We start from the raw sequence: 26172 nt of genomic DNA, 5'->3' as shown, positions 1-26172 counted from the left end.
CTCTCTCTGCCGCCCAAAGCAACAGTCAATGGGGCCCCTGGGAGCCGCTGGTTTGACACGTCGCATAAATTGATAAACAAAACCAGACTTTCTGTGGGAGATTTTATGGAGCACTTGGTTGCGCCAGCATCTCCGCTTCTCACATGTTTGTGTTTGTCTTTGCAGATTTAAAGAGAGAGCGTGCCGTTGGAGGTTTGTCCACCATGAGGCTGGATGATATGTGGACGGTGCTCGTCCTCCTGGTGCTATCCAGCTTGACTTCGGGGAATCAAATCAGCAGCAACGAAGTAGTTGCTGCACCCAGAGTCTTTATCTCCTTCAAAGGCAGGAATCCAATCTTCTTTCTCTCTCCTCATTTGCTTGCTTCAGACATGTTTTATGAAAGTATTTATACCCCTTAGGCCTTGTACCTTGCTACCTTACGACCACAAATTAATGCACTCATAAAATAAAAACCAATAAATATTTGTGAAGTGGAAGTAAATGCAAGGTTTGTGATCTTTCAGCTTCTGACAGGTTTTCCCTGCAGTGTGATTCTGCTCACATCAGGTTTCAGGTTTGGGGTTGTGTGTATTGTTAATTTTCTGCAACAGAGCCTCTATTTCTATCTATTATCTTCTTCTTTTGCTTTCTTTCAACACAATTGTCTTGTAGCCACACCAAGGTTCACATGATAGTTGCACTTTGACAGACCCTCCCACCTGAGTTGTGTATCTCTGCAGCTTCTCCAGGATTACTGTGCTCCTCTTGTTCTCTGTCTGTGATTAATGCTCTCTTTTCTCTGCAGAGGAACAGTCGTGCCTTTGGGCTTAGCAGTTATACCATACACTTTCCATGTCCACATGATGGATTGAAATTGTTCTGTGAAGTGTTTCAAAGCTTGAGATATTTTTTTAATCTAAATTTGCTTTAAACTTTCCTGACCATTGCCTTCTGACACGCTGCCTTCTCATCTCCCATCAGTGCTATGTATGGAATTTGTCCCATTGATCTCGAATTTCTCAAGTTACACTTTATCCTGGCCAATCAGTGAACAAAAGGAGTTTTTGAACAAGAGTTTCTGCGTTGCTTTAGATTTGTAGTCTGCCTATGGTTGTAGTTGGGCAATGGAGAGAAACCACTCAGTCCGTGTTGGTCACGCTTCCAAATGTTGAGCGATTCAAGTTGGAGCAAGAGGAATGTTTAAGACATGCTAATACTGGCCAAGATGTCATAGCCCGACTTAGGACACTGGACTTCTTGAGGGATGGCTGATTAGAGTACATGCAATTTCCAGCAAGCTTTATAGCGTGCTTCCTTCACAATCAAGTTTGTGCATTACATATGTCATGGTCAAGCATTGGCAATTGGAAAAAAAATTTTTCCAATCATTTGATACGTCAACAGAGTCCATGCCTCCAGCGAACAATTATTTCTCAATAGCCGATGGTTCACGCACTCTGGGAGAAGCAAAGCGTAGAACAAGGGGTTGGTTTTTCCAGGCTAGCTATAAACTTTGCCACAGTTTTCTCCATCGTCGTGAAGACAACTAATACTGGGTTTTATTTAGAGGTACGCATGCTATTTTTATTTTATTTTATTTTTTTAGAGTAACCAGCTTCAACAAATTTTGCATTCTTTTCCTTTCACTTCACAACTATGCATTGCTTCATCTGTCTCTCGAATAAAATCCCAATTAAATACATCAAAGTGACGGAATGTGAAAAAGTTCAATGGATTGTGAATATTTTCAAATGTTTTTCAAGCGTTTCCATCTGTTTGCTGCTTGAATGAGTGACGATAGACATTGCCTAAATGCAGAGTTTGTGGCTCCGAGTTGTGATGGGTTTTGCATGGGAATAGCGTGTACAGCCTCGTCGGAGCAACACTGAGCAGACCGCAAACAAATCATTAGATTCCTGTAAGGCCCCCATCATCACCACCGACCCCCTCCCACCCAGACCTCAGGCTGGGCTAATAACCACCAGATGCTTCCTCTGGCTTATAATCCACAAACAAATTAAAAAACACAATGACCAAGTAGACACAAAGGCGATTGTGTATGACTCCTTAAGATTGTGAATACTCCCTTTTAGAGAATACTCATGACGATTGTTTCTCTTAATGTAAGTGCAGCAGCTTTGCACAAACCAGTACTTGCACCACCACGGTTGGCGAGTCAGCAAGGAGCGTGCGGTGACCCGCTGGGCCTTTATGTGTTCCCTCCGTCAGGCTGAGGCAAATGTGTATTTCAGGTTTGTCTGTGTGTGCGCGTTTCAGCGGCAGAGCAGATTAGAAGAGACGCGTCGCTGGGGGGTTCTCCAGGGTCCTCCGGGGGTTCGCTGGGACGCCTGGGCGAAGGTTGGCATTACTGAGAGCAAATTGCCGGGATCTGTCGTGCAGAGTGTTGTCCCCAGGACGCCGATCGAGTCTTTGATTAGCATCCAGAGAAAAGGCAGGAGCGCCCTGTTTGCTTTACTCTCCATTTCCCAGAGCTCCCTTGGTGTAGTGCAAGTTGACTTAATTAAGTGGACTGGCACGGCTCATTGTTAAAGGCGTTTTCCTGCTTTAATCAAGTGGGATTTAACACTTCAGTGAGCACATGTCCAGAGCTCAGCAGATTTCAAAAAAAAAAAAAAATGCCAGATATCATTTCTGCCTAATGCAGTGTTTATCTTACAGAAATGGGTTCTATTGCCCTTTTTTTCTTTAATCTTTGAGGCATCTGATTAAAGGAGCTGCAATTTTGGTTGACGTCCGAAATCATTGTGAATATACCTGAAAGCAGCAGACTACAGCGGTGGACTAAAGAAGGGAGAAAAAAGCTCCACTCTGCTGCTTACCTGTGTGTGTTTGCCTCTCTAGTCAATATGAATTTCACAGTCTACTGCTGCTGCTTCTCTCGGAGGAATACTCCCTGCTCTCCATTCAATAATATGGCTCTCTCTGCCTTAATTGCTTTTTGAGAGGCCAGTGTTGTCCTTAGCTTGGCAAGCTTGCTGCACTTCCCTGATGCAACTGTGAGGTGTTAAGTTCAGTTTATTTTTTCCTCTTTGCTTGAGCTGTTTGGGGAAGAAAAGTCGCTCTGGGGTGCAGCTTTAATGCAGCACAACATGAAGACGAGCTTAGCACCGTTTCTTTATTTGTGTGGTGGCATTTACACAAAAACAAAAGAAAAATGTAGAACAGGCACTACTGTTAATTTATTACTGAATAATTAGTAGCCAAGTAAAATGATATTGCTTTAGATTCAAACGAAAAATATAGAATTGACATTTAATTTAACAGTTTATGCTTCTTGCAGGGGATTTTATAACCTTTTACTACTCAGCTCATTGTAGGATACTGGGCTAGTCAAATGGGAGATGACGCCCCCCCCCGATTACTTTAATATGAAACTTGCAAGTTGAGGAGACACTCAATTGCCCTCCTTCAGACAAGTAACTAGCAAAATTCATAAAAGTGAAATTTTAGGCTCGTATACTCTGCTCTGTGGCCATGAGGCAGTTACCAGGATGAAGGAATAGCCAGGTTTGAAAAAGCTCCAGTTTTAAAACCACCTAAAAAATATTCCCTCATACAGCTTCTGGGGTTTAAAGTCCTTTTATTGAGATTGCAGATGAAGTTCTGGAGTGACCAATAGTATGGATCGGAGTACTGCAACATTGTCCCTCCCCTTCATGTTGCTGCACAATGCTGGTCAGCTTGCTGAAAGAAGGCTCCTAAATTTTTCATTTGTTTACAAAAGAAAAATAAATAAATTCAGCTATTTAGAAATATTTTAGGTTGAGAAAGATGTGGAAATGCCTGGTGTGAAAGCCAAATGAGCGGCACCCATCACTGGTAAAGCAACAGTTGGCGAGCTGTGAGCAGCATGTCTGTTAAGTGGCCATCTGCAGGCTGGAAACGCGTCAGGGCGAGTTACGCCGCAAATATCAGCAAAATGTATACATACTATACATTTATAAAAGATGTATACTTTATAAAGAGCCGATCAGCTAAAAGGGAGAGTTAGCACTTCAAAGGTAGTATTTCATTCAGAAGGTGTTAGTTCTGCATTTCTGCTAAGATTTATGGATCAAAACAACAAAAACAAATTTATGTCAAAAATAGTTATAATTATTGTAAACATGATAGAATATATTAATAGCGGAAGGAGGATACGTGTTTTTTCTGGTTTTATGTAAATTATCCTCATCACTCTTTACTTTTTTTTTTTTAATTAGGTGTTAACATGTAATGTAGGTATTTTTCACTCAAGGTTATTATATAGAGTTTAGATCTGGCCTAAAAATAGAATAGAATATAAAAGATCCGACCTGAGGCCAATGGCTTTGTGTCTGAGCCCGATCTGACTAATTAAGATTAATAATAGGCCCAAGCCTGGAGTAAACCTGACATTTTATTTTAAGTGACATTTCATTGCTTTCGTTTTTAGACAATTATTTAAATAAGCAGTGTAACTTCTAAGCTGCACGCTCCTCTGTTTAGACTTGTGTTAACAAGTAGATGACTTTATGTCACACGTTCTGGTTTCGGTTTCTGTGCGCTGGATATTCTGTGTGCTTATTAGACGAACCACAGAGGCTCGAGTCAATCATCAAGCATCCAGTTTGGCTCATTTCATCCTGAATTTCAGGTTGAGTTTGCGTTGGACTCGTACCATAAATATAAACTTTATCATATCCTGAGGATCTCAAACCAGCTGATATCGAAGGCTGTTTTTGAAGCCATTATTATTATGTTTTTAAGCTCGTATACTGGATCCTAGAGATTGGATTATAAGTTTTCAGTCAGTCAGGATTTATTGTTCTGGATAGAAAAGGCAGCAGTTGTCATTGTGAAAGTTGCTTGTGCCACTCAGGGTTGTTTTGAACACATGCTCCAAACTGATTAACTCGGTAGTGAAGGGATGAGGTTAAGAACTGTGACCTCCATCTGGGAAGCCCTCACTTTCCTATTAAAAGCAGGCAAAGTAAATCATGAAGCCTAATTGCTTTGCTTTAACTGCGCAGGCTTTGTTTTTATGACAGGAAAACACCTTTTATTATTTACATAGAACCACCACCCATAAAAACCCTCAGCGAACATAGGAAGCGCAATAAAAATTTGCCTGTTTATGCTCATTTTAATGAGATTACGTGTTTATTAAGTATGACAGATGAATCTTGGAAGTGAACTTTGTTCAGGTTTTATCATGTCTTCTGTCCTAATAAGCTGAGGAGAGAGAGAGAGAGACCTCAGTTTTAAAACCGTCAGGTGAGGAAACAGTGTTTCAAATAAGCAGAGGGAGTGAAGCGAACTCACGGAGAGGTCCACTGTCACCAGGGACCCCCGGGCCCCGAGAGGCTCGTATTAAAGAAAAAAAACCTACCTGGACCCTGCTGAGGGTTAACTAGTTTTTCTCCTTCAAAAAGACAGTTTAGACTAAAGCAAACTCCATGACTCTCCATGAAGCTTTGTGCCTTTAAAATCTTTTTTTTTTTTTTTTTTTTTTCCTCTTTAAACAAGCCAATTAAATCCGTTCCCAGTGTCAGCCATGATGTGTTTACCGTCGGCATGCTGGGGGCTAAAACAAACACGGGGATTACCCTGTAAGCTCCGGCGCCAACGGATGGCATTACGCTGCTTCCTGTTGGCTTTAACAGACCTCGGTCTCTGAAAGCGAACCAGTTACCTCGCACAGGTAAAACTGATCAGTCCTGTTGTTTTTCTTTGCTGTTGTAAATATTAGGTAGTTAATTAATTATTATTGAGCTGTGCCCAGTCTTGCAGCTAATACACATCAACAACTTCTGCAAAGTCAAAGTAATGCAGCATCATCAGTTCAATGCTGCTCGAGCGCTTTTCCGCTGCACTCCATCGTGAAAACGCTGCAGAAGGTGGAAGCCGTTTCATTGATCAGAGTAAAAAAAAAAAAGAACTTTCTAGAGAAACCATTTGGGTGGGAAAAAAATGCAGTTTTAAAGGCTTTAAAAAGTATTTATATCCATGGAAAAGTTTTCCTTTTTATAAAGTGAGTCTCAAACGTCAGTGGATTTTATTGCAATTTCATGAAATAGACCAGCACAAAGTAGTGCATAATTGTGCAGTAAAAAGAAAAGTCAGCATTGTTTCTCAAAACGATTTTGGTAATTAAACTCTAAATGTGTGGTGCGCATTTTGTTCTCTGCCCTTCGGAATCATTGCTTTTGCAGAACCACATGTTGCTGGGGTTAAGCACTGCGGATCTTTTGGGCGTGTGTTCCTACCAGGTCTGTGCATCTTCAGACGGATGTGGTGGACAATTCTGCTCTTAAAACGGATGGATCTCAGTCAGACTGGCTGCGGAGTGTCTGAGCAGCAGTTTTCGTGTATCACAGCAAATTCTCAATTTGACTCTGGTCCATTCTAACACATGGGTATGCTTTGATGTTCGCCACTGGTGTGCAGACTTACTAAAATTAAGTTGTTGCTTTTTTTTGTACCTGCTGGACAACTGAGCTTATAATCATTTAATTAAACAAATAAAGTAGTCAGTAGTCTGTTTGGAAATGACTAATTGAATCATTGAAGATCTGAAGTTTAAATTGATTTTGCATGTTTTCCTTGTTAAAAATAAAAGGCATCCAGCTTGCAAATTATTTTGGACTCGATTGGGGAAAAAAATAGAAAAATGATTATAAAGACTGCTTTGAGTCACTTTCTTTGAACTAGAAGCAGTGACAGACTTTGGCGATCGCAAAGTCTTTGTAGCTCGAGTTGTACGTTTATGGTCGTTATTCTGCTGAACGTTGAACCTCTGTACAACTCTAATTTTTTGCAACCTCTAATTTTTTTTTTCTTTTCAAAATGTCCATATTTACCTCCATCCATCTTCTCTAATAAGCCCCATTGTAACTTCAGAAAACCATCCCCATATCATGATGCTACCACCACGTCTTAACTGTGGGGAGGTATGTGCAGGGTAGTGTGGAGTCTTTCTTTTCTGCGTTTTGCATCCAGGCCATAAAGTTCAGTACTGATCGCATCAGATATTAATATCTGTATCGGCCCCAATAATGATTAAAATTCTAGATCGGGTATCTGTGATGATGTGCCCAATTCATAAGGGCAGATCTACTCAGTCTAATTCTATGCTTTGTGCTCTGAGCGATGTCGTGCCTTATTTATTATACATCATATCTAGAATTCCTATTTACACTTTCTGAACCAGTTGGAACCAGTAGGTTTGTGGTGTTTATTTTTACATGTTTGATGAAGGCTGTTAACCTATTGTTTTTGTCAGTTTCAGTTTTTTTATGGTCCATTTTTCATTGGTTGTTATACTCCCAATTGCACTGACTGAACCAATTAAACACCTGTTGTTGTTTCTAGAAGCTTGTGAAGCTATTGGTGTATTAAAGTGTGTTGTGTGCAGAGATATGGAATAAATTTGTAATTCACTACATTTATGTCTGTGTTTAAAAAAAAAAAAAAGTCAATTCAGCACTATTATTCTATATCGGACCAGTATTGGCTGATACTACATCTCAGATATCTGTATCGGAAGTGAAACGAGTGGATCGGTGCATCCCTAGTCACACATGAATAATATATTCATGTGTTGTAATGTTTTCTATGACTTTACCAGGTGCCTGGAAACAAGGGAAAAATTTCCTCTCAATTATGGTCATTCTTTCTGCTCTGTGCCCTGAAACAGCAGTAAAGACATCACTCTTGATTTAATTTGATCTGAATTTAGAGCCACCAGATCATCCCACTTTGTATCGCCTCCATCACCGCAGTGAATCGCTGAATTAACATGAGAAAGGCACTCGCCTCTCCGGGACTACCCAGTCGTGCAGGGGTTGTTGTAGCATGGCTCCATTACGTGCTCGACTGATTTACATGTGCCACCTTTTCTTTTTCTTTTTTTTCCCTTCTCTTTTCACATTCCTCCTCATGGATCACCCTGTGGGGCAAAGAAAACATGACATTTTCTAAATGGAAAAAAAATAAAAAATCGCTCCCTGGGGGGAAGTTTTTGCCATGCCAGGTTGTGTGTAGAGTGTGACATCATTGCTCTTGGCCCACATTCCAGCTATGACATATGCGACTTCGTGCATTAAGCAGATTCGAATCCAAATCCACTATTATGCCTCTGCTATTGTAAGCTTTCTACCTCACATGAACCCAGTGCCTCATCTGTACTGCTGGGAGTGCGATTCCACTCCCAGTGCATCCATGTTGTGCAGGATTCATCCTGTGTGCGATTTAGCCTTTTGGAGCCGTTTATATAAATGCCTTCAGCCTGGAGCTTTTCACACTCCACTTAGACAAACGGGCAACAGGTAAGCACCGGTTTAGAATAAACGGGCACAGGGTCATGAATCTCCGCAAACATAAAATATCCCCTCCGAAAAGCCACAAAGACTAGATCTATAGCCGAGGGTGGAGCCGCGTCCAGCTCCACAAAGAGCATGGGAGAATTAACGCCATGCTCCTCTCACCTCCCTCTAGCTTGGTGTTAATAAAATTGGAAACAACTTCATTCACAACCACAGCCATGAAATCATGGTTTTGTCAGTACAAAGGAAAAGTCCTTTAAATGCCATAACATCAGAAGGATTACAGCACATTCCCTCCTCCTCGTCCTCCGCCTGGTAACCGAGCACAAGTGAGACCAAAATCCACCGGGATGACACATGAATGTGGGTCAGCACATGGCAGTGCAGGTGGCAGTAAGAGAAAGCAACCATGGCTTTATTGGTATTGCAAACATTTCTAATCCCATCCATGTTCCCTTTTTATGAATGAATTCTATTTTTACCCATTGGCAAAGTCTGCAGTTTAGTCTTTTCCAAACCAGTAGGCTTGGAAATTCTTATTTCTAGAAGGTTCTGCGTAAATTTTTAAATAAAAATAATCAACTCAATTTTTAAGAAGTAGCTAAATGCCACAGAATAACCCAAATATGAATCATTTGAAGTGCCATCTAGTTGATGTCAGGTCTGGTGAAAGAAGTTTAAACATTTATCATGCGCCCTATATTGAGACCTGGTGTGGGCCAGTTATCGATGGGTTTAAAATTACAATTTCAAAAACTCAAGTTTTTTTGTTTTTTTTTGTCATGCATGGTTGAAAATCCTTGGGATGAGTGAGAAACCAGAAAGAGAGTTTTGTCTGGTCGTAGCTGTTACCTAGCTCGTCCCCACCTGTTGGCTAGCTAAAATAAGGATGCAACAATAAACATTTCTCTCATAAGAAATAGACATTCGGGATAAACACAAACTGTCATAGTGTGCCAACCATCGCTCCTAAGGGAACAATGATTCAACATGATCTTGAAGGCTATTCTTTTTTAAAAACTACAGTTGGCAAGCAAGTGGCAAACTGCAAGCTAGCTACCTCAAGCAGATAGCCTGACTAATTAGCTAGCAGTGTGATTGTGCTACACTGAATGGTAAAAAGGTCAAATATTGTAAAATGACAGAATTTAAAAAAATAAAAGGAATTTTAAGTACTGTGAGACTACCACAACAAACCATTAGCATCTAGTAGAGCTAAAGTTAGCGTGTGCTTCAAAGCTTCCAAATGGTGTTAAGATTCAGATATTAAGACTTTTTATGAAACTGGCTAACGGTTTCATAAAACAACACAAAAACCCCACAGCTTTTAAAACAACTTTGAAATTTGCTGACTGTTAACCACTAGTAGAGGTTTGTTCCAGAGCTTTCAGTCATTATTAAAATAAAACGCCATTACATTTTTATGAGCTTAGAATCCATTTGACCATCTTTAGTTCATAATTTAAAACATCTATAAAATAATTATCCAGTTCAGGTTTGATTGAAGAGATAGCCTTCAATCAAAGGCTATTGAAGGCCTTTGATTGAAGGCCTTCAATCATAGTTTCACATTTTTGCTAAATGTGAAACTACAAAAATTAGCCTTTTTAGTTTGTTTTTTGGCAGTGGGGTCATCTTAAAATTACATAATCTTAAGAGCTGCAATATATAGACAAAACAAATAACTCTTAACGTTTACAGATTCTTTAAAATTAATTTGGGATCTACTAAAACTTTTTTTTCTTTTTATGAAAACTAAAACAAGGGTTTCTAAGTTTTATCAAAAATTATAGAAATAAATGGATTCATAAATAGTACTGCTTGGTAAATAATTGTTGGTGACTTCAGCTTAGGGTTTGGCCTTTTTACCGCCACTCTACGACATGCAGGTAAATGTTTAAACAGTTTTTACTGTTGTTTTCTCAGCATATATCCATGATGTCACTTTTGTCTTTGTGCAGAGGTTCACATTAGCCCCAAGCTGACCTTAACGGTGTTGACAGTATGCAAGTTTGAGGCTTAAGTCTTGAGTGTTTACTCTGTATTGACTGTCTGACTTCAGAGTGAGAAACACAATTGTGTGTATGTGTGTGTTTTACATTCCTGTCGCAGCACTTAAAAGCAAATACACTGTCATTAATGTGCACTCTTTAACCTCTGCTTACCATTTCTTGTGCAGATGTCACCGCACTGAATCACTATTATTTTGGTTGCGTTATTCCTGTATTGTCTGACCAAATGTAAAACCTGTCAATCCGTCGCTCCAGCATTTTGGCATTACTGCTGGTGATTGGGTGTAATTTCTATTTGCAAGGTCAGAGACAGTGTCCCTACAATAGAGAAGAGTTACGACTGAAATCATTGAAAAACTCTATTACTCTGGCCATGTCCCAGACCTCAGTGTGTGTAGCTGCTAAGCTCACTTATTTTTAGCATACAGCTCTCTCCTCCACAGAAGTCATTCAGAAAACCGCGGTTAGCCACTGGAAGCAATCGGCAGAGTAGTGATGGTGGTTTAAGTGCTAACGCAGCTCGGTCCCCAGCAGCTTGCACTCTTCTGTGACCCATCTGTCTTAATTGGAAGGAGCTGGACGGCCAGAGGCCATTTTCAACTGCGAGACTGAAACATGTAGAATTTGAGTGGGTGTAGAGAGGAGTGTGCGTAAATCAAAAGAAGGCTGTGCTGCAATCTCAAGTCCGAGCCCTGCTCCAGAAACGCACTCTATCTTCTGGTGTACACAACTTGAAAGACGCCTTTTGAAGAGTTTGGAGGTGTGTATACGTCTTTGTTTAAAACTGGAATAAAGGTATTTTGATCAAAACCTAAAAGTTTTGAGGTTTTCATTAATTTTCCCTCGAATTTCCTTAAGATAAAGTGAGGTTAGCGAAGACCAGACGTGAGTGAATGTTCAGTCGAGCAGTCAGAGGCAATCTCCGAACAGCGCACATTGTATGTCCAATAGCCACAGCGCGACAGGTCAGTAATCGGGGATTGATTATCTGTCTCCCTGTGAGGCCCTGTTTGCTTTCAACTCTGCCCCCTGCTTAGGTGGGAGACTGATGGGACCATGATTACATTTTATTTCCAGACCAGTTAGCACCTTGTTCTGATTGGGATGAACTGAAAATTAAAAGTAGCATTGCATTCAACCTGCAAGTTCTTAAAACCTTGCAAATGTATTCAAAGTTCTTCACCTCTAAAATGGGGAACTTCTGAATCCAAGTGGTTCCACTGGCTATTATTTAGGAGCATCAGAGTAAAGGGAGGTTCACATTTGGATGGATATTTTCCTTTTACTTTCAATGATTTTCTACTTTGTCAGTTACATGAAAATTCAGCAAATACATTCAAGTTTGGATTTTAATGACACAGAATGGAAATGTTTAGGTGATATAGATACTTATATGAGCCTCTGATTGTTAACTTGGAGGTTTTTCATTATGCATATTGTACAAGTTGCTCAACTACATTTCATCTTTTGCTTGACCTGATAAAACAATGATTTGCTTCTAGCAGATGGATAAATTTAAACGGAGACGGATGATGTTCTCCAAAAAAAAAGATTCATCCCATCCAAAGGTGCCAGTTTTTCTTTGGAAATAAAATCACAGTCATCTCATTGCAATGTTGTCCAACCTTTACCTCCGCCTGCTCACCTGATGCGGTGAGGCTTTACTTTCTCCTCTCCGTGGTCGTTAAGCGCACACAAGCCTTTCTTTATAGTGGTCCATGAATTGAGACATTGTTTTGCTGGTATAGAGTGAAGCCACTTGGCACTTTGCTCCGATTGCTTCCAATGCCATATGGCAGCAAGGTTGTAAAGTGTATCATAGCTTGCTTGGGTGGTCCCAATGTTTGATAAAAGAGGAAGTAGTATCAGTGCTGGGGTTGTCTTTCCCCAACATATGGAGAATGGAGGCGTTATAATTGTTAGCATGCAGGCTCTTATTCTCACTATTGTGGAACGAAGAAAACTGAACCCTATAGATGAAATTACCAACCTTTTAATCAATATTAATTTCCTTCCTTAATGGATAAACAATTTCTCAATAAAGGGTTCAAAAGGTCTAAGATGGGAACTTACAAAAATGATCCAAACTTTGCGGTGACATAGATGTGTCCAGAACAGTGTTGAGTAAAGGTGTGTTTTCACCTACGGTCCCTTGACTGAGTGGTTTTATAAACTGTCTGTTATTGATTCATCTGACCCTCAGGGCATAGACCTTACCTGCCCTTACATAAGTCAGTCTTTTTAGTGCTGTCTCGCCAGGTTAACTTCATCGTCCCTTCTAGCTTCAGACCTTTCGGAAATCACAAAGACGGTGAGAAGGCAACCGTTTTATGAAAGAGGCTGACAACACATAATTTTTGCTCCTAAAGTAAATACTCCAACCGCAATTTTGTTTTTCTACGTCCTAGTGATTCTTCCTCTAGCATCGACACATCAGTAACTATACAGAGATGTTGGCGTCTGGAATTCCTGGCAAAGGAAATCCGCGATCTCTCTCTGGACTCTGTAGACACGGGGTTATGTGGCGATGAGAGCAGGATCTTCCCTTTCAGATGATGGTTTCACCTGCTGAACACCCTCCTGAGTCAGGTTTCAGACTCTGTCAGTGGCTCATCAGTGGAAACCGGAGTCCCCTCTCAAGGAGACACAGGACCCAGTGTTGTCTGTCCATGTAGACCTTCACAGGCATGTTGTTGCATCTGACCCACCCTCCCCCACCCTCAGTTGGGAAACACTAACCAAATGGCTCAGGACATAGATGTTTTCTATCCTCTGATCCGGCAACTTTTGATCCGTCGTTTCTCATAGTCTATTGTACAGTTTTGTTCAAGTTCCGGCTCTTAAATAGGAAGCAAGAGCTCATTGTCAGGCCTAACTATCTATGATCAGGTTGGTGTACTACACCTGCCATTCACTAAGGCGGGTCGGCTTTTATTTAGACTTCCTGCAGGACTTTCATCTAGTCTCACCTGTAAAGAAACGGGGCATTAGTGGAGACTGGCTGAACAGGTTGAAGTCTCAGGCTGGCTTTGTGTCTGCTCTGCCGCTGCTGTTGGACATTGTGTATTCTTAGCACTCGAGTTTCTTTTGTGGCAGAGTAGGGTGTCAGAGTCAATAATAGACCAGACGGATTACGTGAACCGTTGTATCCGATTCATACCTGCACCCGTCCTCACAGAACATCTAGGCTTCATAGACAGCAATATCAAGTAAATTCTAATGCACCTTAAATAGTAGGAAAGAGTTAATTTTTCTTTTGTGTACTTAATGAAATGTGACATTTTTGAATGTAACCATTCACCTCCATTCCTCATTACTGTACTTACAGCTCTGTCCACTCCCACTATCCTCCTTTAATACTGGTCGTTTGTCTTTGTCATCCATGGAACTGTAAATTCTCGTGGTATCAAGTAGAAAAATGTGCTACCTTGGAACCACTCTACTTCCATGTTTGGATGTATGCAGACCCTCGCGTTGAGCTTTCTAATTATTCACAGCAAACCACTCACACTCAGTGCTAATAAAACAGTCCTCAATTCCTGACCGGAGTTGAAACAGTCAAATACCTACATTTTACTGACCTACATGACAAACATAAACAGTTCAGAGCTTATAGCAAGTCAATTGTTGAACTGGTCCAGCAGGCTAAATCCCAGCGCTAAGCTTACGTAACCAGAGGAGACCAGTCAAAATACACTGTGAACCCACTTGTTGTAAAGAGTCACAGCAAACATTTGGCTTAACTTGTCAGTCCATTCCTGAGCTTTTTCTGAACGTTTTTAGACCATTTATGGGAACGTGGTTTCAGCTTTTACTGAATGTTGTTGGTGCTGTTCATGTTCATGTTTGTTTTAACAACACCAAGTGAATTTGAAAGAAGATGTATAATGTGACAAAACAATATTAATCCATCCTTATTGATCCTGCCCCACCGTCTCCAAAATGTATTAAGAATACGGGAGAGTAAAACGTCAGTGCCTGCCAACTCTAATGATAATTATTGTAATAAATGAATTGTGCTGTAGCACATGGGTTTAGAATTGCTATTGTCTTTTTGGCTCTTGGAAAAAAAATCTACTCAGTCTTTATTGCCTTTTTTGGTCAATGCATCTTCATTTTAAATAACTTCTTGTGCAACTTAGCTGGAATACACCACAAAACTTTGAGAAACCCCCCTCCTCCGTCTTCTTTAGCCATTAGTAATTTAAAGCTCGGTATTTAAGCTGCAGTTTAAGCTTGCCTTTGAACGTGTATGTCTGCCCTGCCTCCACCCCGCCCTTTACCTTCAGGCTCAGGGCCTACAAGGTGCTTGGCTCAGTCTCAACCACAAATAGCCAAGTTCTCACTTGTTTGCTTCTGTTACTTATTTTGAGCGTCAAAATGGTTGATTGGTAGAGGCACTCCCTTTCTGCAGCCGGAGGCCTTAAGGCCATCTATCTCACATCCCTCTTCACTCTTTCTGCACATATTTTGCCAACATGTTTAATCTGCGAGATGACAATCTTTATCACTTTTAATAGACCTTTTTAAAGCTTGTGAAAAGACCTCTAAGTGTATTCTGGTTAAGTGACTACGTCAACCAGATGGGAGTCTTTCAATTAGAAGATGTAGAACCTCAGATCTTTTGAGTTAGATACTAAAGAATTATGAAATCCACTACCCTTACTTACAAAAAACACAGTTAGTGACACACTAAATGAACATGTAATGGTCAGAAATTCAACTAATTATACTTAAAAATCCATCATAGGTTGTGACTTGTTGGCAAGCGCTCGTAATTATTGCAGAATTGTGACGAGTGCGTGTTACTCCTGAATGATGTACTCGCTGTCGAGCAGAAGTACTTGTAGTCGTTTGTTTAGGGCTTTTCTCCATATATGTGTTGATCCCTGCAGACATTAAGTATAGGGGAGTTCCTCAGAAAGGTCAAGTTAGGAGGTCATGTGCCTGACTGAGGAGGTCAAGGCCATGGCCCCCCTCTGGTCTCTAACATCAAGGTAATTTCTCACCCTCTGTCACTTGGGGATTGAGTTTCAGAGGTGTCTCACTGCCTGCACCACTCACACTTGTGCACATTGACATGTATTTAAGGTCACCGGGAAATGGTCTCGGTTTAGGGGGGGTGTGATGAGTTTGTGGGAGGAAAATCATTACGTTTACGCACAATAAATCTATGAGCAATAAATGCGCTTGTCGTGTCATAAATCTCGTCTGACAAAAATCCACACTCGGTTGTAACTCCATCATGCTATTAATATCTGCCTTTAGTTTCAATGGTGCCTTGCCTTGTTTTGCAATTTAGACTGTAGCATAAATGATTTGATTAGCCCTTTCAGTTGCATTCGGCCGAAAGGCGCTACTTAAATAAAGTTGCCTTGCTCAGCATATTAGAAAGACTGACCTGGATTTTTTGGACGTCACAAAATTTCCCTTCATGATACGGAAGCTCTCACAGGCCATCTTTACATGCAAACACCACACTCACCTGGGATGCTAGATGCTTGAAACTGGGAGTCACTTAGTGTCTGATCAATTCAACTAATAGTTCTTACAATGTCATGAAAAAGTAATGTAGCTGGTCATGACGGAGCAGAAGACTGTGAGTTCCACACCATTTATCTCACATAGTTGGCCCACTCCTCTGATAAATTTGGACGATTTCATTGCCACTTAATCTTTGTCATATTAATCTTGGTAAGATTACATTATTAAGCAAACACTATGTCAAGCCTGTGATGTTAATTTGCTGATATGTGGATGAAGTCACTGTTGGCAGGGCTGTGTGTGCTTAAAGCTTAGACCAATAAATGGCTGCTGTACAACAGCAAAACCCCTGAAATGAATGAATTTCTCAGCTGGGGCTTGTTCTGCATGCGTGCCGTACATGGCTGCTAACAGTCAGTGGTTAATGTGCACAGTGGGTTAGGCTGAACATCACTGGCACTGATCAGAAGCAAACTGTGTTGGCATTTAGCTTTTAAATACAGAGTACTATGACTTGTAAAATGATTCAAACTCCTTGAACTTTTCCTCAATTTGTCTTTGTTTACAAACTCCAATGTGTCTGAGTTATAGACCGGCACTAAGTGGCACATAACAGTTAAGTTAAAGGTAAAGGATGCATGCAAGTCCTTTACAAATACAAAACTTAGTTTGACATGCATCTTTGAGTCCCATTTACTCTGACACCCCTAAATAAAATCAAGTGACTTGAATCCAGTTGTTCTCTGAAGGACTCAGAGGTTTGCTGGAGAACTTTAGTGAGCAAACGGCATCATGAAGACCAAGGAGCAGACCTCACAGGTCAGGGAGAAAGCTGTGGAGCCAAGGCTGTTCAAGTGAAGCTCAGACAATAGAAAGTGTATTTCACCACTGCAAACCTACTGGGACATGACTATCTACCTAAATTAGCAAACTGGAGAACAAGTGTATAAGCAGTCAAAACGCCCAAGGTAACTTTGGAGAAAACGTTTACCTTTTTGGGATGTGCAATAAGAAAGTCTTTGTTGAAAGGAAGCCAAAAAAATGTTTCCAGATTCAGTTTGCCACATAGAGGCTGCAGCAGATATGTGGAAGAAGGAGCACTTGTTAGAGAACAAAATTTAGCTTTGTGGCCCACATGCAAAGCACAGCGTATGTCGGAAAGTTAACGCTGTACATCGCAAAATATCATTATGGCTGGGTCAAAGTTCAGATTAAAATCATCTGTTGTTCAGACAGTCGGCATCCAATCTGATTAAGTTTGGCTAATTTTGCAAAGAACGATGGTTGAAAATGTGAAAATTCAAGCCATAGTTGAAGTAAAAAGATGGTTCTACTTTCCTCTGACGTCCCAATATGAAGATCAATCACATAAAGTCCCCATAAAGTGAATTGATTTCTGAGGTTATGCACTTTCTTTGGGGTAAAAGGAAACAAAGTTGTGTGAAAGAAGGACTGAAGGGTTCAGCCATTGTGAGCATTCAGCCCGTAAACAATGCTTTCACTTTGATGTCTTTGTTGCGGTCTGGTTTTTCTAAATGCTGATTTGAATATTTCTCTTTCTGCTGCCTTCTGCATGTTTGGCGGAGTAGGTGTTAATTGCAATGTGTGACTTTTTACACCCACTGAAGGCCTGTGCAGGGTCAGTGGTGCCCTCCCAAACCCCCTACAGGGGCTGTTTTTGTCAACAGCCCATCCTTTCAGGCGCCCTCATGCAGCGGAGCTTCCTCCTGATTGGCGAAGGTGGGGGAAAAAAAAAAAGAACGAAGACTGGGAGGGAGCCCTGGCATTCAGTGCGATTTTCCCCGTGTTGTTGTTGTTGTTTGCTGTTGCCCACACACTCCGTTAGAGTCCTATAGCCGCAGGGGCGTTTGTGTAGGTTTGCCTCCTATTCACAGAAGTTCATTCACATTCTGGGAGATCTGGGGGTGGGCATCAAACTTGCATTAGGCCTTTTTTCTTCTTCTTCTTCTAATGAATGCAGGGCAGAGCATCCTGCTGGCCTTTCTATGTGCTGCCTATAGATTCCTCAACGCAGGTCCAAGGAGCACCACAGAGGAACTGCAGAAAGGAAGACGGCGGATGAGAGTAGAGGTGAAAAATGAGTTTCTTGGATTGGGAAAATAAAAGTCCAATAGGAGCAAAGACGAATCATCCGTTCCGTTCTGGCATCCTGCCATCACAGTGTATTGTAATATAGGGGGATTAGAGGCATGTGGGGTTTATTTGCGACACTATTTGCTAATGCCCCGATGTTACTCATTATGTTCAATCACTTCCATCCCTTTGTTGATTCTCTGATCGCTCTCTGCTTGTCTGAGCAAGATGTACACACTCTCAGGCTCTTTGTTTTCAAGTCCCCATTTAACTTCTTAGCTCAGCTGCTTGTTTTCCTGCTTATCCCTTCAATAAGAGGGTTAATGAATACTTTATTGCCAGTTTACGGCGAGGATCTTAGCTGGCTTATTTAATTTCACTCCCCCCCCACCTTTCCCCTCAGAGATGTCCCGTGGCGTTTCCCAGAGCTTCGAAGCAGCCTGCTTTGCATTTCCTTTCTGTCTTTAAGACAAACGGACCAAGAGTCCAAGGCCGAAGCGCTTCAACAGAGGGAGGGTGAGACGCAGGAGACGAGAGTGAGGCAAGGGTGCAGGTTAGGGTCTCATTCCTATTTCGGTCCCTCCAACCTGTGAATGAGCCGCTCTCACGGGCTGCACTCTGCTTGACTTGTCCCTCCTTCATAAAGTCTTTAAATTGAATGTAATTACGTCATCCAGGGTGAAAATAAAAGTTTCTAAAAGTGATTGAGTAGAGATACGATTTGCTGAATAAACTTTTCAGTAGGGGTGTAACAAAATATCCAGCTCACCAAATGAAAAAATAATCAAATGCTCTACATGCTGGGAAGTTGAACAAGATGAGATTTTAACAACACTTTAGGAAAAATTTATTATCCGCCTTTTTTATTTTGGCAGGGAGCAAAGGTTTAAGACAACATGTGCTGTGTTTATGTAATCAGTGTAGAGGAATCTGGTTGTTCAGTTTTGACAAGTTCAAATCGTTGTTTTAATGCTTATCTAATTTTAATAAGATAATGAAAAATGTTCCTCTTTTTAGATTCCACAGAGAGATTAATGCTTTCATAGACTTGAAACTATATTTTATGCTATTTAAAAAGAAAAATGATTTCTGGCAAAATTGTAAATTTCCTAAATGGTGGAAAATCATTATATAGTGGAGAATTTAGCCCTCATTTAAAAAATAAAAAAGGTTTTTTTCATTTGAATGTTTGACAAAACTGTGGACGAGATAACTTAGTATAAGGTTCTTGCTCCTATTGAAGAAAAGTTTTTTATTGCCAATATGAAGGAAGTAGTCAATTCTGCGAAAACGCATTTTGTATTAAATGCTTGTTTGTTTACATACTTAGGATTCCTCATGAGACCTTGTTACACTCCTGTTCATGTTCGCCTGCAGAGCTCACTGTAAAGATCTGCGTTAATAAATACTGGTTATTGAACATGACTGCCAATCAAAAACAAACACTTTCATTTCCAGGGCCGACGATAGGCTAAACTTACTTCATCGGACAAAGTTACGCAGACAAACTTTAATTTCACAAGAAATTTTGAGGCGTTTTAATGTTGTGATATCCTCTGCCACACCCCTACTTTCCAGGACAAAAAAACCCCAAACTTGCTCAAAGAAGTTTCTGTCTGCAGCTTTTCTCCACAATGCATCCAGCGTTTTTCACTTACTAGAGTTGCGCTCCAATGGTGTGCAATCAGGCAGCCGTCTGCGCATTTGTCATCATCGCGGTTGTATTTATGCTAGAATAAACTTGCCAGCTCCACCTCAGGTGGTTAATGACTTATACAGTCACCCACCTTTTTCAAGGGGTTCTTTTCCTATCCTCATAAGTCTGTCAGACACAACTCAGAACTGCAACTGGACTGTGACGATTGTTTGCTGTTTTAAAGCCTGTAATTAAGTCAGCCAGCCTCCCTGTTTTTTTTTCTTCTTTTTTTTTCCACCAGAGCTCCCCAAAACACAGAGAGAGGTTCCAGAGGGTCTTGGTGCCCACCTCTGTCACACGCAGGACCCCATGGTGAGCAATGGCTTTTTAATGGAAGCCTCCCCACGGAAAAAAAGGAGCTAGTGGAACCAACCCGAGGGAGTATTTAAAAGACTGGCAAAAAAAGAAAGGAAAAAAAAAGAGCAGTAATGAATAAGCAGTTCTTCCTGTTTTCTTAAAGGTGGAAGCAGCATTGAGTAAAGGTAATTGATCGGAACTAATTAGCAGTGGAGAGATAAACGATGGTTAGGTGAGATGTGTGGCTTTTAATGGTGCACCAGTGGGGAAGGAATGCTGGCTGGAATTAACTCTTGAGTGACTCTCCCAGCGTTTCGTTCTGTCGTGTTTTGGGGTTTTTACTCCGTGGCGCTTCAGTCTGTGCTTTAAGTAGCATACAGGTTTTTTTAAAGTTAGGTTCTGGTAAACAGTCAAAACCCTACTTGCATTGGATTATTCTTTTAGTCTCATTATTAAACTAACCAGGTAAATGTTTGTTTTTACCATCTTGTACCTGAATGATTTGGGTATGGAGAAGCATTTTGTGCCGACGTTGTTTAAGTTTGAACCTAACGGGGGACAATTCAGACTCACTTTGACACTTGATAATAGGGCTGAAACGATTCCTCGAATGATTCGAGTACCTCGATTACTAAAATTCCTCGAGGAAAATTTACCTGCCTCGAAGCTTCGTTAATTTATGTTTTATTAGTTAGCGCACCGTGTTCCGGCCGGGACTTCATTTGCGTTGCGCGGAGCTCTCAATTCCGCCTCTGAGTTGTTGACAAAAGCTAAGTCTCAGCGGCATAAAGTCCAATCTTCAAGATTGGCCTGTGGGGATTTTATGGATTGATGATAATGCCCGACTTTTTATCGTTTTTGGGGAACCAATAAGCATCCTTAAAATGACTGGGGAATGCCTGGAGTACGGCAGCATTTCTCCTCCGGGGCTGCTGGTTGAAAGCGAACAGCGGGAAGAGCACTGAGGTGAGCGGATAGCCTGAACAGGGCGGGCGGCTGAGTAGCTGATGCTTACCGTGTAAATGTAGCTTTACCGACGAACCGCACAATAAATTTCATATCCCGGTCTGAAGAAACGGGTGGCGGAGCGCATCGTACATGGCTGGTAGATGAGTTTCTGAGTGTGACCAGTGAAGGTGTCGTAAATATCCCGTATTGCTCCCCCCGTGTTCGTCCCCCGGTCTAACGGTTCGTCAGTCCGCTGGTCTATTTCCTCCCCTCCATCCCATGTTCGTTCATTCGCCCTCTCCTCCCACTCCAGGCGGCATTTCCCGTATTTTCAAACCCAAAGCGTGACAGGTTAGGTGGCAAGGTGAGTTTAATTAATCTATTAAACTCACTGAAGATGAATACATAAACTAAAAGCTGGATTGTAGACATTTTTATAAGCATATTTGTGAGCCTGCCTCTTTGTTATTACATTCAATATAATTTCAGATTTTTCTATAACTTTTCTTCTGGTTAACTTAGAAAGTGAGCTATTATTGTTACAGGTTAGTTTTCTAAACTACAAAAAAGCAACTGTTAGGGATGCTCAAATATGAAAAATTGGACTGATATTGATATCTGATAGTAACACCGGTATTATGCCAGATTTACCAATATTTCATTTTATAATTTTTTTTTATCCGATTACTCGATTAATCGTAAGAATAATCGATGGATTACTCGATTACTAAAATATTCGTTTACAACAGCCCTACTTGATAAGTTAAAGTAATTTTTACAATCTACTCATATGCTACAGTAAGGAAAAGAGGCTTATGCAAGAAGCAATACCGAGGGTTATTCTCTTTGATAATGGGCTATAAACTGTCATATTTCATTGACATCAAGGGGACCGAATTGGATCAGAACCAAGACAAATGAAAGAGATCTAAAGCAATTATGAATTAAATTTGTGCATTTTATGACACTTAATCTCTAGTCATGAAGATAAGCTGATTTGCAACGATAATACCTGGGTTCAAATGCTTGGTTTACTGGTTTAAAATGGAAAACACAAAATGGCAATGTGAAGATAGAGAATATTGGTACAAATTAGGGTAAAATTTACTTTGATTCAGACAAATAGGACTTCTACCATTTCAAAAACAACTCCGAAAAATGAAAAATGTCCTAGCAGCTTTTGTTTTAGGAGCTTTAAACTGTCATGTTTCCATTGGACGCTCTTAAGAAGCCAAAGATTTGAAGTGAAAATCTAAATCTGTCAAATCTAAAAGCAAAGTGTGGTTAATAACTGTATTTTTAAAAAATTTTTTAGCTAAATGCTATTTTATGGTTTATTGCACTGTCTTACATTTCTAATAAGTTTTTGGTTTCGCTGGAAAGGCTGATCCATTCTCTGTTTCATACTGGAAGACCATTTTCGATGCGTTGCCTCCAACCTCAACTTCTGTGTAAAAATGCAGCGATCATGCAAACACCGTCATGGTTTAATAAATTATCCTTAGGCTGACCTGAGTGAACCCAGGTAGTAAATACTCTTTTATCAGAGCACAAAGTTTAAATTTCACTGTTTCGCCATGTGATCTGTAGGTTTTGTTGTCAGTCTTGACTTGGGTCTTTCTCTCAACAGTATTTTTTTTTTTTTGGTAATTTTTCCATCACAGAATCTGTATCACACACACAACCACAGCAAAGTTCATATGATCGCTTCGTTTGATTTGATTTGTGTGGCTCCTGGAGAAGCTGGAGCTTGTTCTGATTGGAGCTGAACCAACCGTGTGCGTAAGCTTGGCGAATGAAAGTCAACGCCGGCGCAAGAGACCATGAGATTTTTCCAAAAAAAAATAATGCCCACCTTAAGTACATAATCCCAGTTCACTGTTTCTGCCCTGTCAAAACATGACAGGAAGGAAAGTAGAAGCAGCAGAAAAGAACATTGTGTAGAATCCAAAAAAAACTAGGTTGCTTCAAGTTCTGACAAAGTTTTTTTAACATGCCGACTTCGGATTGGCTGAGAGATAAAAGCAGTGATGAGTCTTTTCACAGCTGGAAGCGACCTCTGCCTCCCTACCTTCCCAGGTTTAACACGTCCCCAGTTCTCTCTCTCTCTCTCTCTGTCTCTCTCTCTCTTTTTCTCTCTCTCTGAGCTGTGGCTGCCTGGAGGGCGGCGGCTGCCTCTCGAGATGTCAAGAAAATCCACTTTCATGTGTTAAATCAGGAGGGTGGAAGTCTAACAGACTCCTGAAAAGAGCTGTCATAACCCCAGACAATCACTGTTGCACCGATGGTTTACTCGTCAAAGCTTTCCCACCTCCAACTCTTTCTCCTTTGAGGTGCTTTCATGGGATCTCATACCTGTGGATGCATCTGTGAGCCTCAACGCTGGTCGTTTCAATGGTGAACGGATGTAAATAATGTCGATTTAATTAACGAGAGTTATAGGCCTGTGCCTGCACCTTTAATTACTCGTTCGCTTTAATTAGTCCTTTTAATAAGCTGGAGCATTTTAAGTGGTGAATGTAATGAGTGTAAAGATTTCTGCTAAAAGCTTTGATCCATCCACATGGGAATGTTATTGTTACTAAATGGCTTCGGCCCTTTGTTCACAAGCAAATGGAATTTGAGGAGGAGCCCTGAAAAAAAGCTTTATTATATCTATTTTTTTTTAAATAAACAGAAATGTCTTTTTTTTTCTTTTTTTTTTACATTTTTGTTTAAGTAGTAATATGAATCCCTTACCTTCTCCCAGTATTCTCTGTTCATGGTGAACGTCTGTGACAGCGCCACATACAGGCTTGTCTTATCACTTGGACCTCCTCCATAATCAAGGAAATTCACGCAAAATCAACAGATTCACAATTTTTGTGTGTGTGTGTAGCAATTAAGCACAAACTTTTGCTTCATTGCACAATTGATTCCAAGCACAAACTAGGAATTAACTGAATTTATTGCAATAAGCTGCAATAAACTTGCAATTTGATGTTGGTTTACTGCAAATTCTCCTCAAATATTGTGAAAAACATTGGGATGAAGCGACCCCCACCTGCAGAATTACTTTGTCACATTATTGTTTGTGACATAAAGCAACAAACAATGTTTGTTAATTTATGTAACAGTTACATAAATTAACATTTGTTACATATCAGTGTTGACATCTAACAAACATGTCAACATTTGTCATATGTAACAAACATTACATATGATTTTTGTTACATGCGTAACAGTAGTTACGTATGTAACAAAAGTCTCGTGAAAAGTCTCATGCAATCACTATCTGACTGAATAACTAATAAAACCGCCCCTTTAAATCTCTGTGCGTCCTCTAAGTTCAGTTTTAAACACTTCACTGATACTGAAAATCGTTGACTTTGCTTCTCTCAGCAGCTGCATATACGCCAGATTATGGTTCTCAACCGAAACGATAGGATTTTTGAGTGTTATATCCTCGGTTGTGACCTCGTCTAAAACTTGTGTGGAAAAAGCAAAAACTCTTGAAGCCTATTTTTAATTCTGTCCCAGATATCGATGGCTGAGAAGCTGGGCATGCTCTGGACAGGTCAACGGTCCATCGCAGGGCAAACGCAGAGCTCATCAACTTTGCAGTCATTTGGCCATTATTATTTAACCCAATATTTATGTTTGTGGATTATGTGAGAGAGCCTCAGTGCTTTGAGAAAGATCTTGCGTGTACAGAGAGAATATCAAGACTTCACACCAAAATAAAAACTGAGTCAGTAGTAACAACCTAATCCACCATGCAGGCCAATTATATAAACAGTGAAAAGGAAAACATAGTTTTAGAGGGCAATTTAACGTGCAAGTCTGATAATTGCATATTTTTTTTCGCTTTTTGTTGTAACTCCAAACTATTAAGGTATTATCTCTGTAAACATCTGTGTTTACAAACTGCGATCTCCATTCAGAGGGGCTGTTTTTGAAGCCATTTTGGAAATGACCGTCCATAGTAACATGTCTAACATTCACAACATTTACAGTTTCTTGTTGCGTGTTTTTGTTTCAAATGGCCCTAAAAGCAGCTCAACACCGTAATTATGCGCACCAGATAATCTCCCATGCTTCTCTGTGTTGATATGCTGTGGCTAATCATCCATTATTCCCAAATATTTTCCCTGCGCTGAACTCCCTCTGGCTCGGGTACAAGCCATACATCTCGGATGAATTTTCCACATTCTCAGGATAAACTTGCCCCGGGAACTACAGTATTTTTCTCCTTTGCAAAGAGTCTCCAGGAGGGCTCTGTTTTGACTTGTCTTGCTTAATTGCCAAGCCAATTAAAATGTTCTTCAGTAACATGGAGCAAGAGGGGAGGTGGTCTGAACAACTGCAAGGTGCCGTGGCTTGTTCGCAGCTGCACGTTGCCTGCAGTGTTGGGGAGGAGAGTCTGAGAGAAAGTGTGTTTTGAGTTATCAAAGATCTGAAGGGCTGAGCAGGAGAAAAGGTGGGAGTTTTTGTTTTTTTGCCATGGGAAGAGAAAACTTCAATGACTGTCAGAATAGTACACCTCTGCTGCTTCCATAAGATTTAAGAGGGAAGACGCAGTCAGGTGTGGCTAACCAAATGCACTTACTAGATAAATGGCAACGGTGACCACCTCCAAACAACCTGCAGTTTGCTGGTTTGCAGGTGTGTGTACGCCAAGGTGGAAGCAGCTCAGCAGCAGCTGTGTTTCCATTACAAATGCACACAAAATTGTCGATATTCCGCTAATGTCCAAAAAAAAAAAAAACTTCACAATTGCTGTGCTTCCACTTAATAAAAAATGAAATTAAAATCACACATGAATAAACTTGTTCACTATAAAACATGCTGCTCCACGATCCTCCCACTGCTTAACCACACCGGAGTAGGTCTATAACAGAATGGAGGTGGAAGTAAAGAGTCAAGTTGCGTCAATAACCCAAAGTCCACGTCTCAGCCTGATTAGAATGATGTGGCGGGAGCTTAAGAGAGCAACTTCAGTGAACTTATGCAATGCTCTAAGGTCGAGTTCATCAGAATTACTCTACATTCATCTGAGGGACCGACGGTAAGATAGAAAAGTGCAACTGAAAGTTATTTGTGCTAAAAAAATAACTTGAGAAGAAATAACTTTACAGTACCACAAGTATTAGCTCACTGGGATTACTGTCCAATTATTGCAGCAATAATTGGACAGTAATTCCAGTCCAATTACTGGAAGCTAATAGACCAGTAAAGCTTTTCTTCTCCTTGCATTGTTTTGTGGAAGTACACAAATATTCATGCATATAACATTTTGCAGACGGTGCCACCAGCAATGTTTCCAATTTGAAGGATCACATTAGAAAATGTTGATGGACAGAAATGGGCAGGT

General features: G+C 40.6%; 1 protein-coding gene and 1 long non-coding RNA gene across 5 annotated transcripts in view; one reads left to right on the top strand and one right to left on the bottom strand.

The window, feature by feature from the left end:
• LOC148159592 (uncharacterized) overlaps positions 1-26172 on the bottom strand; it is a 285054-nt gene that overhangs the window by 143275 nt on the left and 115607 nt on the right. The gene's annotated exons all lie outside the window — the stretch shown is intronic.
• Positions 1-26172, top strand: part of LOC106928996 (semaphorin-3F-like) — a 79186-nt gene that overhangs the window by 2453 nt on the left and 50561 nt on the right. For both annotated transcript variants that reach the window (XM_088005362.1, XM_015005648.2), the window contains exon 2: positions 166-324. In XM_088005362.1, coding sequence (XP_087861488.1) covers positions 204-324 — 121 coding nt within the window. In that variant the 5' untranslated portion in view covers positions 166-203. The remainder of the gene's footprint in view (positions 1-165; positions 325-26172) is intronic.

The sequence above is a fragment of the Poecilia mexicana genome, unplaced genomic scaffold (assembly GCF_051168715.1).
Source record: "Poecilia mexicana isolate PSO_F unplaced genomic scaffold, ASM5116871v1 scaffold_5, whole genome shotgun sequence".
NCBI classification, from domain to species: Eukaryota; Metazoa; Chordata; class Actinopteri; order Cyprinodontiformes; family Poeciliidae; genus Poecilia; species Poecilia mexicana.
The sequence above is the reverse complement of the archived record's forward strand: the minus strand, read 5'-3'. Positions and strand labels throughout refer to the sequence as shown.